Source organism: Solanum dulcamara, chromosome 3 (assembly GCF_947179165.1).
Source record: "Solanum dulcamara chromosome 3, daSolDulc1.2, whole genome shotgun sequence".
Classification (NCBI taxonomy): Eukaryota; Viridiplantae; Streptophyta; class Magnoliopsida; order Solanales; family Solanaceae; genus Solanum; species Solanum dulcamara.
Window position 1 is genome coordinate 67,712,232 of NC_077239.1, and position 13,161 is coordinate 67,725,392.

Genomic DNA, 13,161 nt, shown 5'->3' on the forward strand with positions numbered 1-13,161 from the left:
CAAAGGCTCACCATAGACACATAGTGCTCACCGAAGAGTAGGTTGTAGCGGCTGCGGATTGGTTATTTTTGGTTCCAAAAAAATATATATTTGTGATGAAAAGTGTAATTCAGGAAATAAAAAAATCACAAGGTTAAATTCGTCATTATATATACTGGTCATTTCTGGAAAGTAAATTGATGGCATTCTCTGCAATCTATCATTCCCCATATATCAGTTCATGTTTTTAGATTCCTATTAACCCATATTTTAATCCTTTAATCACATTTCTTCCTTCCATTAATTAATCATTAATTACACCAACAAATCTGCAGCAATAAAGGGTCCCATCAATTTTAACATTGTTTTTCTTTTGCTTCCCTGTAAATTAGAGCCTCTCCTACTCGCTTTTTCTCTCTCTCTCTCTCTCGCTATACAAACAATGAAGCACTGGCAAGAATTGTTGGGGAAAAAGGGCTCATTGATTCTTCAACTTTATTCCATTGAATACTCATGTTGAAATTTCTTTCCTTTTGAAACACCATTGTTTCTTTTTTCTTCAAGATCTGGGTTTGTTTTTTCTCCCTAAGCTCCAGGTATAACCCAAAGCTCCTTTCCTTGCCTTTTCAATTCAATATGCTAATTGGGTTTTATGTTTTTAGTTTGTGCTTTTTATCTTCCAATTTGTAAACAGAATTTTCTTTGTTGAGGTAGCTGGAAATTGTTTGTTACAAAAATATCTAATCTTATGAAGTGGGTAGCAGATTCTTTTTTACAGGAAGCTAAACTTGCTTGGTTATCTGTATTTTCACAACATGATCCTCAAGTTTGTTTGTTTGTTCTTCATTTTTACCTCTTCCCCACACTGCAACTACGAAGACAATATGAAAAGTTTGAAGCAAATATTTCGGATTTTTGCCTTTTTTGTTTCAGTATATGTAACTTTGGAAACTGAAAGTAAAAAGAAAAGGATTTGTTTGAACCCATTTAAGGAAATAGGTTATGCTATTAAATTTTGATGGTAATCCATGACTAGTGCTGTTTGTTGCAGCTCAGGGTACTTCAAATTTAAATTTTGTGCTGATGATGTCCAAATATGGTTGAAGTAGTAGCTTTGGACTTCTAAGGAGTTGTAAAACAAACGTTTGACATGAAGTAATTGAGTATTCCTAATGTTTTCCATCTAAACGTACATTTCTACTTCGAGGTTCATTGAAAAGATAATAATATTGATGTCTGGACTTCACGTCATGCGCTTAGATGTTATAACTGTGTGTTTGTTTGTTGTATTGCATTGGTTTCTCTCTTGATCTCTTGTTCTGGTTAACATTCTTTCCCCTCTTTTTTCTTTTTTTATATTGTTTAATCACACCAATGATGGAGATGAGCCACTATATTTTGTTACATTTTTAATAGGGAATTTTAATTTAAGCATTGACTCCAATCTAATTTATGAGAAACCTGGGCATAGAGTTAACAAAACTGATTAGTTTTTGCTGTCGGAGAATTCTTATAGAACATGTAAGAAGCAGTGTATAAGAGAGGTAGTTGTTCTGTTCAGTCATCACGACTACATCTAACCTGTGTCTTGACTTTCTATTGCAAGTCACTGTGTAGATAATATAATTTTAGATTTGTGCATGACAGGTTAATGGAGTTAACATCTGTAAGGTGCCTTATAAACAGTATCTCTCGATTCATTCACCTTGTGACATGTCTAACATCAAAGACTATGCCTGGTCAAAAGAACTACAAAAATATTGCAACTTTGTTGAAGCTTTTAAAACCAGTACTGGATGATATTGCTCAACAAAAAGCTCCTTCAGATGAAACCATATGCCGGCAGTGTGAAGAACTAGATGTAGCCATTAATGAAGCTAGGGAATTACTGGAAGAATGGTCTCCTAAGAAGAGCAAGATTCTCTGGGTAATTTTACTTCTCGTCTCTCTGATGTAGACATATGCTCACAAAATGAAGGAAAACCGAATGCAAAATTTAGGAACTTCTGTAGGTGTCAGGGCGCAGTTTTGACTGTCTATCTCTCTGACTGTTCGCTAATTAGATATACATTTTCTGTCTTTCTCTATTTCAACTTCCAAACATTTTATGCTTAGTATTTTCTGTTGCATTTATTTATTCAACTTAATTCATTCCAAAATATCATCAGAGTACAAACCAAAGGATTCACCGTGCCTAGAGTAAGTTTTATGCTGTCAATGCTACATCAATTAAGCACCAGCACATGAAGCTACCTCTTAGGATCTGAGTGCCAATGCCATTCCTTTTCCAATCTTGTTAGTTTGCTTTCGTCTGTTTGAGACTAATCGTTGTGGATAGTTCTGAGGAATAGTCTTTCTCTCCAAAAATAACAGAACTCTTGATTGCCTGTGCACGGTGTGCTCAACGTCTAGTGAGTGTTGACATTCAATTGTGCTGCTGATAAGTTATTATGTTATATTTGCTTTGACTATGTCAGACAAACTTTTTCTTATGTTAGATAAAGTTCTTTTATTAAAGTCTTCAGATACATTGCACAATCGGGCCTGCTTACTACAGATCATGTAACACACAACTCCAATTACTCTCTCACAGTCCAGAAACACTGAAGGGGCGTTATCACATAAATTGAATGAATTTATGTATCTAGTATTCTCATTTCAGACAAAGTCTCTGCAGGCTTTTGATGTGATATCCTTGCTGTCAAGTTTCTGCTGAATGCCTCTCAAAGTGAGAGTCTTTCCATTAAATAGAGAGTATAAAGATTACACATCCCTAAAGATTCGTCATTCCTATCCCTAAAGATCAGCTATTCTATCTCTCTAAATCTGCTATTCAATTCCTCTAAATCTGCTATGCTATCCCTCCGAATCCGCTATTCTATCACCATTAATATATACAATCATTCACTATTAATTCATGATTTGTGAGCTGTCCTTCATGCTAACATCTCCCCTCAAATTGATGACGGTGGATCAAGAAGCATCAATTTGCCAACTAGAAACTGATGGTGTTGCCGTGCCATGGATTTTGTAAACGCATCAGCTATTTGAAGATCACTGGACACATATGGAAGAGTAATGACTCCTTTATCTACAACTTCTCATATATTATGACAATCTACTTCGATGTGTTTAGTCCCCTCGTGATAAGTCAGATTAGTAGCAATCTGAATAACACTTGTATTGTCAGCGTGGAGAGGAGTAGTATGAGATTGGGGAAATTCAATCTCAGCGAGTAATCCATGAAGCCATACAACCTCAGAGCAAGCAGTAGACATAGATCGGTGTTCGACCTCTGTTGAAGATTTTGACACACTATCTTGCTTCTTACTTTTACAAGATATCAATGACTCTCCAAAAACATGCACCCCAAGTGACTGAACAATGAGTATCAGGACATCCCGCCCAATCAGAATCACTAAAAGCATTAAGACAAATAGGAGAACCATTAGGAAAGAACAATCCATGAGTAGATGTACCTAGAAGATACCGAATGATGCGACGAACCACCAAATGGAGATGACGGGGAGCTTGCATAAATTGACTAACTTGTTGAACTGCAAAAGAGATATCTAGCCGTGTAATATTAAGGTAATTGAGACTCCCAACTAATTGTCGAAATATAGTTGGATCGGGAAGAAGATGATCGTCCCGACGATACTTCACATTCAATTCCAATGGAGTATCTACAGAGGAGGAATCTTGAAGGCCAGCCAAAGAAATCAGATCTTGAGTATATTGTGTTGGTTTAGAAACACACCTAAAGCATCATTATGAACTTCCAAACCCAAGAAATATGTAAGAGTACCAACATCTTTCATATGAAAAGAATCTTTAAGCTGTCGTTGGAGGCTAGTGATTAATGAAGAATCGGTTCCTGTGATAATATGTCATCTACATAAACCAAAAGAAGAACACAACCTGTAGATGTTTTCCGAAGAAACAATATTTGCTCTGCTCAAAAGAAAATTGTAGCAAAGTGGACCGAAACTTGTCAAACCAAGCTCTAAGAGCTTGTTTTAATCCATACAAAGACCGCTTCAAATTGCATACAATTGATGTAGGCGATGAGAACAAACCAAGTGGAGGTTTCATATAAATATCTTTTTTAAGATCACCATGGAGAAAAACATTTTTGACATCCATTTGATAAGAGGCCAGTTTTGTGAAGCAGCAATGGCAATAATAGTTCGAACCATAGTCATTTTTGCTACAATTGCAAAAGTCTCCTCATAGTCCACACCATACTCCTGTCTTTTACCAAGAACAACCGAACGTTGTACCGATCAAGAGTTCCATCAGAATGAAGTTGAATTGAATAGACCCATTTACATCGGATTGGGTGGACATGTGAAGGACATGAAACAATGTCCCATGTGTTATTTACTTTAAGAGCCAAAAGTTTTTCCTCCATTGCTTTCTGCCAACATTCATGCTTGGAAGCTTGTGAGTAACAAGTTGGAACAAAAATGTTGGATAAAGTAGAGGAAAAGCCATACCAATTGGGAGTATAAGATACTCTGATAGATCGCCGAGTAGGCTTAAGAGGATCAAATCTTGAAGAATTTGCAAATTCTTGTTGTGGTGCAGTTTCAAGTGGCGGATCAATTTCGGGATGGGGTAAAGTTGGTTGACGTTGTTCATACACAAATTCGGATTTGCACCACTTAAAAAAAGATGATAAATCCTCAAAAGCAGGAAGAGGAGGAAACACAGAAGATGACTTAGCATGAGTAGGAAAGAAATATTGATTCTCAAAGATAACAACATTTCTAGAAACACGAAATTTGTTAGAACATCGATCATATGAAATAAAACCTTTCTATGAAGTACTATAACCCATAAAAGCACATCTAGTTGACTGTTGCACTGAGGAGGCAGATGCACAAAACAAACACAACCAAATGTATGAAAATTGTTGTAGTTAGGATTTTGGTGATAAAGACGAAAATATGGAGACTCAAGATTTAGCACTTTAGATGGCAGTCTATTAATTAAATAGACAGCAGTAGACAAAGCTTCTACCCAGTATTTAGATGGGATAGAGGACTCAATTAATAAAGTACGAGTGACATCTTGAAGATAACGATTTTTACACTCAACAACTCCATTTTGTTGTGGCGTATATGAGCAAGAGCGTTGTGAGATAATTCCTTTCTCAAGCAATAAATTTTTGAAAAAAGTCATAAGACATATTCTCCACCAGCATCAGGTCTTAATAATTTGATGCACGTAGAAAATTGAGTCTCAATGTAAGCCAAAAATGTCTTGAACATGGAAAATACCTCAGATTTGGATCGAAGAAAATACACCCATGTAAACCGACTATAATCATCTATGAATGTCACAGAGTATTTGACATGAGCATGAGAAACAATTGGTGAAATGCCCCAAACATCACTATGAATGACATCAAAACACTTTGTAGCACGACTACCAAAATTAGGAAAAAGGAAATAGTGTTTCTTTTGCCTAATTTACAAGTAGAACAATCAATGGAAGCAACTGAAAAATGATTTTTATTTCCCAATAAATCAGAGTTTGATAAATAAGACAACACAATAGAATTTGGATGTCCTAGACACTTATGCCAAACCTCAGTCTTACTAGTTGTAGAAGTACAAACAAAAGATAGAAAAGGAGGAATGGAAAAGTGTATAGGAAACAATCGTCCAACTTTAGGCCCCTTCGCGATTATCGTCCCCAACACCTGATCCTGCACAAGACAACCATTACGAGAAAAATTGACATCACAATTGTTATCTACCAATTGTCCAACTGAAATAAGACTAGTTGAGAGTTTTGGTGAAACAAAAACATTCTTGAAATTGGAGTAATGCCCCCAACCTTGGTAATGGGTAAACTAATACCATTAGCAATTTGTATTTGTGATGGACCTTGATACTTACGAACATTTTTTAGTATGCTTGTTGAGTTGGTAATATGATTGGAAGAACCTGAATTAACAATCCAAAAATTAGATGTAACATCATTACCTTGTAATCCCAATGCTGAAAAGGCGTACAAGATCATTTGTTTACCATTTCAGGAGTAAGAACTTGTCCTAAAGATGAGTTATCAATTGTGGAACCATTTGTCCTAGCTTGAAAAGCATTGAACCTACGATTTTGAAGGCGCGTGGGACACTCTTTGATAATGTGTCCTTTTTGTTTACAATAATTACAAAAATTCTTGCCACAATTGCTAGCAATATGACCATATTCCTTGCAACTGTAACATTGAGTTCTAGTCATATCCTTACCCTTTCCTTTACCTTAAGCACCAAATGCAATAGTGACATCATTTTCTTTCTTAAAAGCGTTTTGTGTGATAAGACACTGCTTTTCACGAATTAATTCCCTAAAACAAACATCCAAAAGGGAGACGGGTCACGATTCATCAAGTTAGAGCGAACACTGTCAAAGTCGAAGCGTAATTTCATCAAAATTTGGTCTCGCTCTCATGTTCAAAAGATGAAAATTGCCGAGAGGAGAATGTTGAGATGGATGTGTGGGCATACCAGGTGCGACAGGATTAGAAATAAGGCTATTCAGGACAAGGTAGGAGTGGCCTCGGTGGAAGAGAAGATGCGGGAAGTGCGACTGAGATGGTTTGGGCATGTGAAGAGGAGAGACACAGATACCCCAGTGCGGAGGTATGAGAGGTTGGCCATGGATGGTTTCAGAAGAGGTAGGGGTAGGTCGAAGAAATATTGGGGAGAGGTGATTAGACAGGACATATCGCAGTTACAGCTTACTGAGGACATGACCTTAGATAGGAGGGTGCGGAGGACCCATATTAGGGTAGAAAGCTAGTACAAAGTCTCGTTATTCTTCCTTATTAGTAGGCGCATTAGCGCACTATAAATTCTTGTGCTCTGATTTCTGTTATTATATACTACTCTCTGTACTTTGATTACTCTATTTTATCTGTGTCGCTTTCGTTATTTGCTTTCACATAACGCTTTGAACTTCTTGTACTTCTTAGCCTTATCTGACCTCTTTTTATTCTTCTATTGAGTCGAGGGTCTCTCGGAAACAGCCATCCTACCTTGGTAGGATTAAGGTCTGCGTACATTTTACCCTCTCTAGACCCCACGTTGTGGGATTTCACTGGGTTGTTGTTGTTTCTTTGCTCATGAACTGCTTGAATTGCTGAGAGAGATTCACTAGGTATTTTGGCATAGACAATATCTGTAAATTCAGCCCATAAGTTCTGAAATGCAGAAAAATAATCCTGAATGGAGCGACCTCCTTGAGAATAATTAGCAATTTCACACTCTTGACTGAAAGTGTCTTGCGTTATTATCTTGGTTGTAAACCTTTTGTAAATAATCCCACATGGCCTCAGTTATCTTGTATGGCCCGAGATTAAGAACAATAAGAGGGTCAATTGACCCTATAATCCATGTCATCACCCGAGCATCTTTAGTCTTCCATTAACCTAGCTTTGTAGGATCAGTATCACTTCCATCTATATGGCCCCGGTGACAAATAATTTTTTTTGTAAGGAACCACAAATGGACCGTAAAGGGGAGCGTTGAAGTAACTGGTAAAGTTACTGTCATGTGACCAGGAGGTCACGAGTTCAAGCCTTGGAAACACCCTCTGGCAGAAATGCAAGGTAAGGCTGCGCACAATAAACCCTTGTGGTCGGGCCCTTCCCGGACCCTGCGCATAGTGGGAGCTTTAGTGCACCGGGCTGTCCCCCCGAACCACAAATGGACTGTATGAAACAAGTCAGCCAAGAGGGGGCTCTAATACCATGTCAATTTTATGCTGAATGCATATCCCTAAAGATCCGTCATTCCTATCCCTAAAGATCAACTATTCAATCCCTCTAAATCTGCTATGCTATCCCTCCGAATTCGCTATTCTATCACCGTATTTATTTTCTTTGATTCTACAACAAATCTCTGTAATTATACTTAATTACAACACTATATAATTACATTAATATATAAAATCAGTCACTATTAATTCATGATTTGTGGGCTGTCCTTCATGCTAACACTTGCTGAGTAACTCTAGGTTACATTTATATAGCTGTTCTAAATGACAATAACTACTTAAATGGTCATGTTTAAGCTCATGATTCATGAGAGTATTGTTCTTATCACAATAACTGCATGCCTAGCCTCATTCTAGTGTAAAATATTCACTTTTCTTCCTTCTCTCTCTGAGAGGTTTCTTTCTAGTTGTCATCTAGTTCTATACTTCGATTGAATTAACACAAGTAATGGAAAATGATAACTAGCCTATCACAAGCTTTTCCATTTCTATTTTTCTTGAAAGAACTTATTAGGTGTTTGATGTTCCAGGTTTTGCATAGTGAACCAGAGTTGCTGAAAATCCAGAGCATTGCACTCAAGTTATCTCATATTTTATGTCAACTACTAGAGTCATCACCGACTACTCTGGGTCCGTCTGAAACTCAGGTCTGGTTTAATACACGAGTTCTAGCAGACTTTTAAGTTGTATATTTTTGTTTTGTTCACTTCCGTCCTGTTCTTGTTAATATTGTGTTAAGGCTAGTGCAATAAGTATGTGATCTTGACAGTAGCTTGACTGATTCCAATTTCCTGTGCTTCAGTACTTCATACAGGAGCTTCAAAAGTTTGAAGTGGGGAAAATATCAAAACAGATAAATGTGGCTCTCGAAGAAGGAAAGATTCTTGTCTCTGAAAGTCTGACAGAAATGATTCACTCTCTTAATTTTGCATCTCATCAAGAACTATTGAATGAATTTATTGCATTAGAGAAGGAGCGAATGAAGGCTAAAGATAATAAAACGAGAGGAGATTTAGATAAGATCACCCTTTCCATAGACCTGTTCTCTAATATTCGTGATTGTATGCTTAAACTTGACACCTTCAAGACCATAGATGGAATTAAGATCCCTCCTTATTTCCAGTGTCCCTTGTCTTTGGGACTGATGGTGAATCCAGTCATTATTGCTTCAGGACAAACTTTTGAGAAGGCTTCCATTCAAAAATGGCTGGATCATGGACTAACTACATGCCCACAAACCCTCCAAGCACTTGCACATTCAAATTTTATCCCAAATTATACTGTTAAAGCTCTGATAGAAAATTGGTGTGAGGTAAACAAAGTGAGGCTTGACGGGAACCCTGAGTCCACTCATGATGGAATCACATCTAATCCTGTACACCTTACTAATATGGACGATGCGCGAGGGTCCTCAGATCCCAGCAATTCAACATTGAGACTTTGTCATCAAGGTGGACAAGCTTTTGATAGTCAGAAGGTTGATTGCACATCCGAATTGAGTGAAGAAGAATTTAGTGCATGCCGTATCAAGGAGGCTGAAAAATTTGGCCACACATCCCCAGGGCTTTCCTACATCCACAGCAGGAGTGAATCGGTATCAAGTGCTGTTTCCAGTATTGATTATCTTCCCTCAGCGTCAACTGATGTCTCAAGGATATCAAGCAAACATTATAATGTGAGTGATACATCTGGAGAGGTACAATGTGATTACCGCATTTCTTCTCCGTGCAACACGAGTGTTGGGAATTCTCCTAATTTATCTGCAAGGCAATATCACAGCTCCAAAACAATGGGTGAAATGGCTGTGAATGGACTCCACAACCATGCTAGACAACTTTCCTTACCAACAAAGTCGATGTCTGATGATCTGACCACGAGCTCCCATGTTGAAAAGCTTATTAGAGACTTAGAAAGTCAATCAACTGAGGTGCAAACAACAGCTGCAGCAGAATTGCGATTTCTTGCAAAGCACAATATGGAAAACCGAGCTATTATAGGCCGCTGTGGGGCTATTGCTCCACTCATCTCTTTGCTAAACTCTGATGTGAAACTAACTCAAGAGCATGCTGTGACAGCATTACTAAACTTATCAATAAATGAAAACATCAAGGCCATGATTGCGGAGCAAGGGGCGCTTGAACCCCTCATCCATGTCCTGAGAACAGGAAATGCTGGAGCAAAAGAGAATGCTGCTGCAGCTCTTTTTAGTCTGTCTCTTTTGGAAGAGTACAGAAAAAAGATTGGGCGTTCTGGAGCAGTGAAAGCCTTGGTCGATCTTCTTGGTTTAGGTACCATCAGAGGGAAAAAAGACGCTTCTACAGCATTATTTAACCTGTCAATATTTCATGAAAATAAGGCTCGCATCATTCAGGCTGGAGCCGTGAAACATCTCATTAGGTTGTTGGACCCTTCGAATGAAATGGTTGATAAAGCTGTTGCTCTTCTTGCAAACTTGTCTACCATTTCAGAGGGCTGCTTAGCTATTGCCCGAGAGGAGGGTATACCATCACTAGTCGAGATTGTTGAAACCGGATCTCAGCGGGGAAAGGAAAATGCTTCCTCAATACTGCTGCAACTGTGTCTCAACAGTCCCAAGTATTGTCGATTAGTGTTGCAAGAAGGTGCTGTCCCACCTCTTGTTGCATTGTCTCAGTCGGGCTCCCCAAGAGCAAAGGAGAAGGTATGTAACTTTGTCTTCTTTAAAAAGTCCCCCATTTTGCACTATCCACTTCAATCTTTCTGTTCTTCCTAAACGTCATCTGCTTACTGCATGAAAGTGCCTGAGAAATTGAAGGGCCAGTCTACAATTTAAATGGAAGACTATCCATTAAAATAAAATCTACTTTCTTCATCTGGATCCAATAACTAGACAAACATTTATATAGGAAAAGATTCTACTCAGTCTTAGAGGGTTTATACAGTTTCGGTGTGCATCACATCTTGCTCTCTGACAAATTTCAAGGTGCTTATATATACGTACACCTCAATATGCGTGTGGGTAACGGGAAGCCATAACACAATTTTCTCTCTTTCTTTATCCTTTTTTTAATGTTAATTTTTCTAGCTTCAGGATGATAAATTTTGTATTTTCTCTTTTATAACGGAGCAGGCACAACAACTTCTCAGTCATTTCCGGAGCCAGCGTGAAGGAACCACGGGGAGGGGAAAGTCCTGATGTCTAAGTTTTGGCTCATAGAATCATGCTGCTTTGCCGTTGGATTCAATGTTCAGAGAGTCGTCGTTCTTTCCAGGAACTATATTTTTTTTTTGAAAAATCATCTGTAGTTTCCCCTTTCTTGTTTGTTTTACCATTAGGAAGTTGTTTGCTACTGGTTAGGACCGTGATATGTAAATGGTAGTAGATTCTTGTGTTATAGCTTTCAGGATTGGCAAATAAGTGTTTGTTCCTATGGTTGCTTTTTGTGGCCCTTTGTTAGCTAGTAGATATTGTATATGCGACAAGTTGTGAATACTCATGTTAGAGTAAGTATACTCCATCTATATTCTGACCCTCTCTTGTTGTTGAATCATTTTCTACTATAAATGGAAAAATCATTTAGGCCCTCTGCCCACATTTATAAGACAAAATTGACCCATATTATCAGATCTTCCCAAAATGAATCATCTCGTATATATTTTGTAAAAAAAGTTCATTCTTAACCTACAATAAAGAAAGAGACATTGTGCATTCTATGAAATATTAATTTGTGTCTCAAACTCCATTCCACCATCTCTTCATTTTTCCATTGCACCCCAAGAAATAAGAGTGTTTTGCTTAATTTTCAAATATGACTCAATGATAATGCTTAGTATTAGTTGGTTTTGATGATTTAAAAAACTCAGAGAACGGGTAAAGGACTTGGTCCCTTTGAGGATATTTTGCTGATAATTACAGCAGACAAATAGTAAAAAACAGATCCTGCCAAGTCTGCAGATCTGTGTGTACACGGTCGAGTCCCTGTGTAGAGGGTCAGTTGTCTAATCAATGCAAACCGTCCAATGCAATGTATAACACTCATATATACATTCTTTACAACTATTCTCATTTGCCTTTTTGGAATCATTAAAAAAGAAAAATTCATTGAAGCTCCTGCTCTCAAGAATCTAAAATTTGCTCTTGAAGAAGACCAAGGACTTGATAGAGTTATCAGTCATTTGTTCTTGTTTTAGAGTTGTAATTTCTTGGTCTTAATCATCTAAGGTCTACTCCTAATCTATAAAAAAAAAGCTAGACCAATTCATAGTTTTTGTTTTCCATTGTTCATCTTGTCGAAGTAACTAGAGTTAGTTATGGAGACCACCTAGAGTTTAAATCAGCTAGGAGTCTAGTGATTTAGGAAGCAGTAGAGTTATTGCTTTAGATCTGTAACAGAATTGTTACTAGGAGAGAAGAGGGATTGTGAGTGCAATTCCTAGAAGAGCTTGTAATCTGAATCTTTGGCTCAGTTGTGTTAGAGAAGTTTTGAGCTGAAATTTTATGGGATAGGTCGTGGTTTTTCTCCCTTGAGCAAAGAGTTTCCACGTAAAATCTTGAGTCTAATTTTATCGTTCTGTCTTTTAAGTTTTTGTACTAATTTCGGATAAAGGACCTGGTCCTAACTGTTCTGGTGGAAGCATACATTCTAACAATTGGTATCAGAGCAGATTTTCTCTATCTGGTTAACACCAAGAGAAGTTCCTGCAAAAATGGTTGCTTCACTAAATTTGGAAGAGGGTCAGTCGTCAACCAGACCCTCTCGATTCAATGGTCAGTTCTACAGCTGGTGGAAAACTCGTATGCATGACTTTCCTATGGCTGAGGACAGTGAACTTTGGGACATTGTTCTTGATAGTCCTTATGTTCCCACTATTGAAGAGAAAGGAGGAGAGATTACAAGGATCGTTCCTAAAAATCGTAGGTAGTATACTGAGGCTGACAGGAAGAAGATTGAGAAGAATTATAAGGCTAAGAAACTACTGGTGTGTGGCATTGGAGCTGAAGAATACAACCGAATTTCTGCTTGTGAGTATGCAAAAAAACATTTGGGACTGTCTGAGGATTGCTCTAAAGGAATTGAGCAAGTTAAAGAATCAAAAGTGGATATTCTAACCACTCAATATGAAAATTTTACTATGAAAGAAGGAGAGTCTATCTATGACATGCACACCAGGTTTTCCTCCATTACCAATGAGCTTCGAAGTCTGGGTGAACCTGTTCATCCTAGCAAAGAAGTCAGGAAAATTCTAAGGATCCTTCCCAAGTCTTGGGCTAGCTAAGTGGATGCAATAACTAAAGCAAAGGACCTGAAAGTTCTCACAATGGATGCCTTGATTGGGAGTCTTCAGACATATGAACTGAATCGAGCTCAGGATGGTCTGAAGAAGGAGACAAAACAGGAGAAAACACTCTTTC

The 13,161-nt window shown here is 37.8% G+C and overlaps 1 protein-coding gene across 2 annotated transcripts; it reads left to right on the top strand.

The window, feature by feature from the left end:
- The first annotated feature begins 261 nt into the window (after window positions 1-261).
- LOC129882744 (U-box domain-containing protein 3) lies at window positions 262-11,278 on the top strand. 2 transcript variants are annotated; one of them, XM_055957177.1, is made up of 5 exons: window positions 262-575; window positions 1,612-1,906; window positions 8,300-8,416; window positions 8,572-10,449; window positions 10,879-11,278. In XM_055957177.1, the coding sequence occupies exons 2-5, from the start codon at window positions 1,631-1,633 to the stop codon at window positions 10,942-10,944; spliced, it is 2,337 nt and encodes a 778-aa protein (XP_055813152.1). In that variant the 5' UTR covers window positions 262-575; window positions 1,612-1,630; the 3' UTR covers window positions 10,945-11,278. The 2 variants fall into 2 exon arrangements, with proteins under 2 accessions (XP_055813152.1, XP_055813151.1); XM_055957176.1 differs by having other exon boundaries at window positions 263-575; window positions 1,627-1,906.
- The last annotated feature ends 1,883 nt before the right edge of the window (window positions 11,279-13,161 follow it).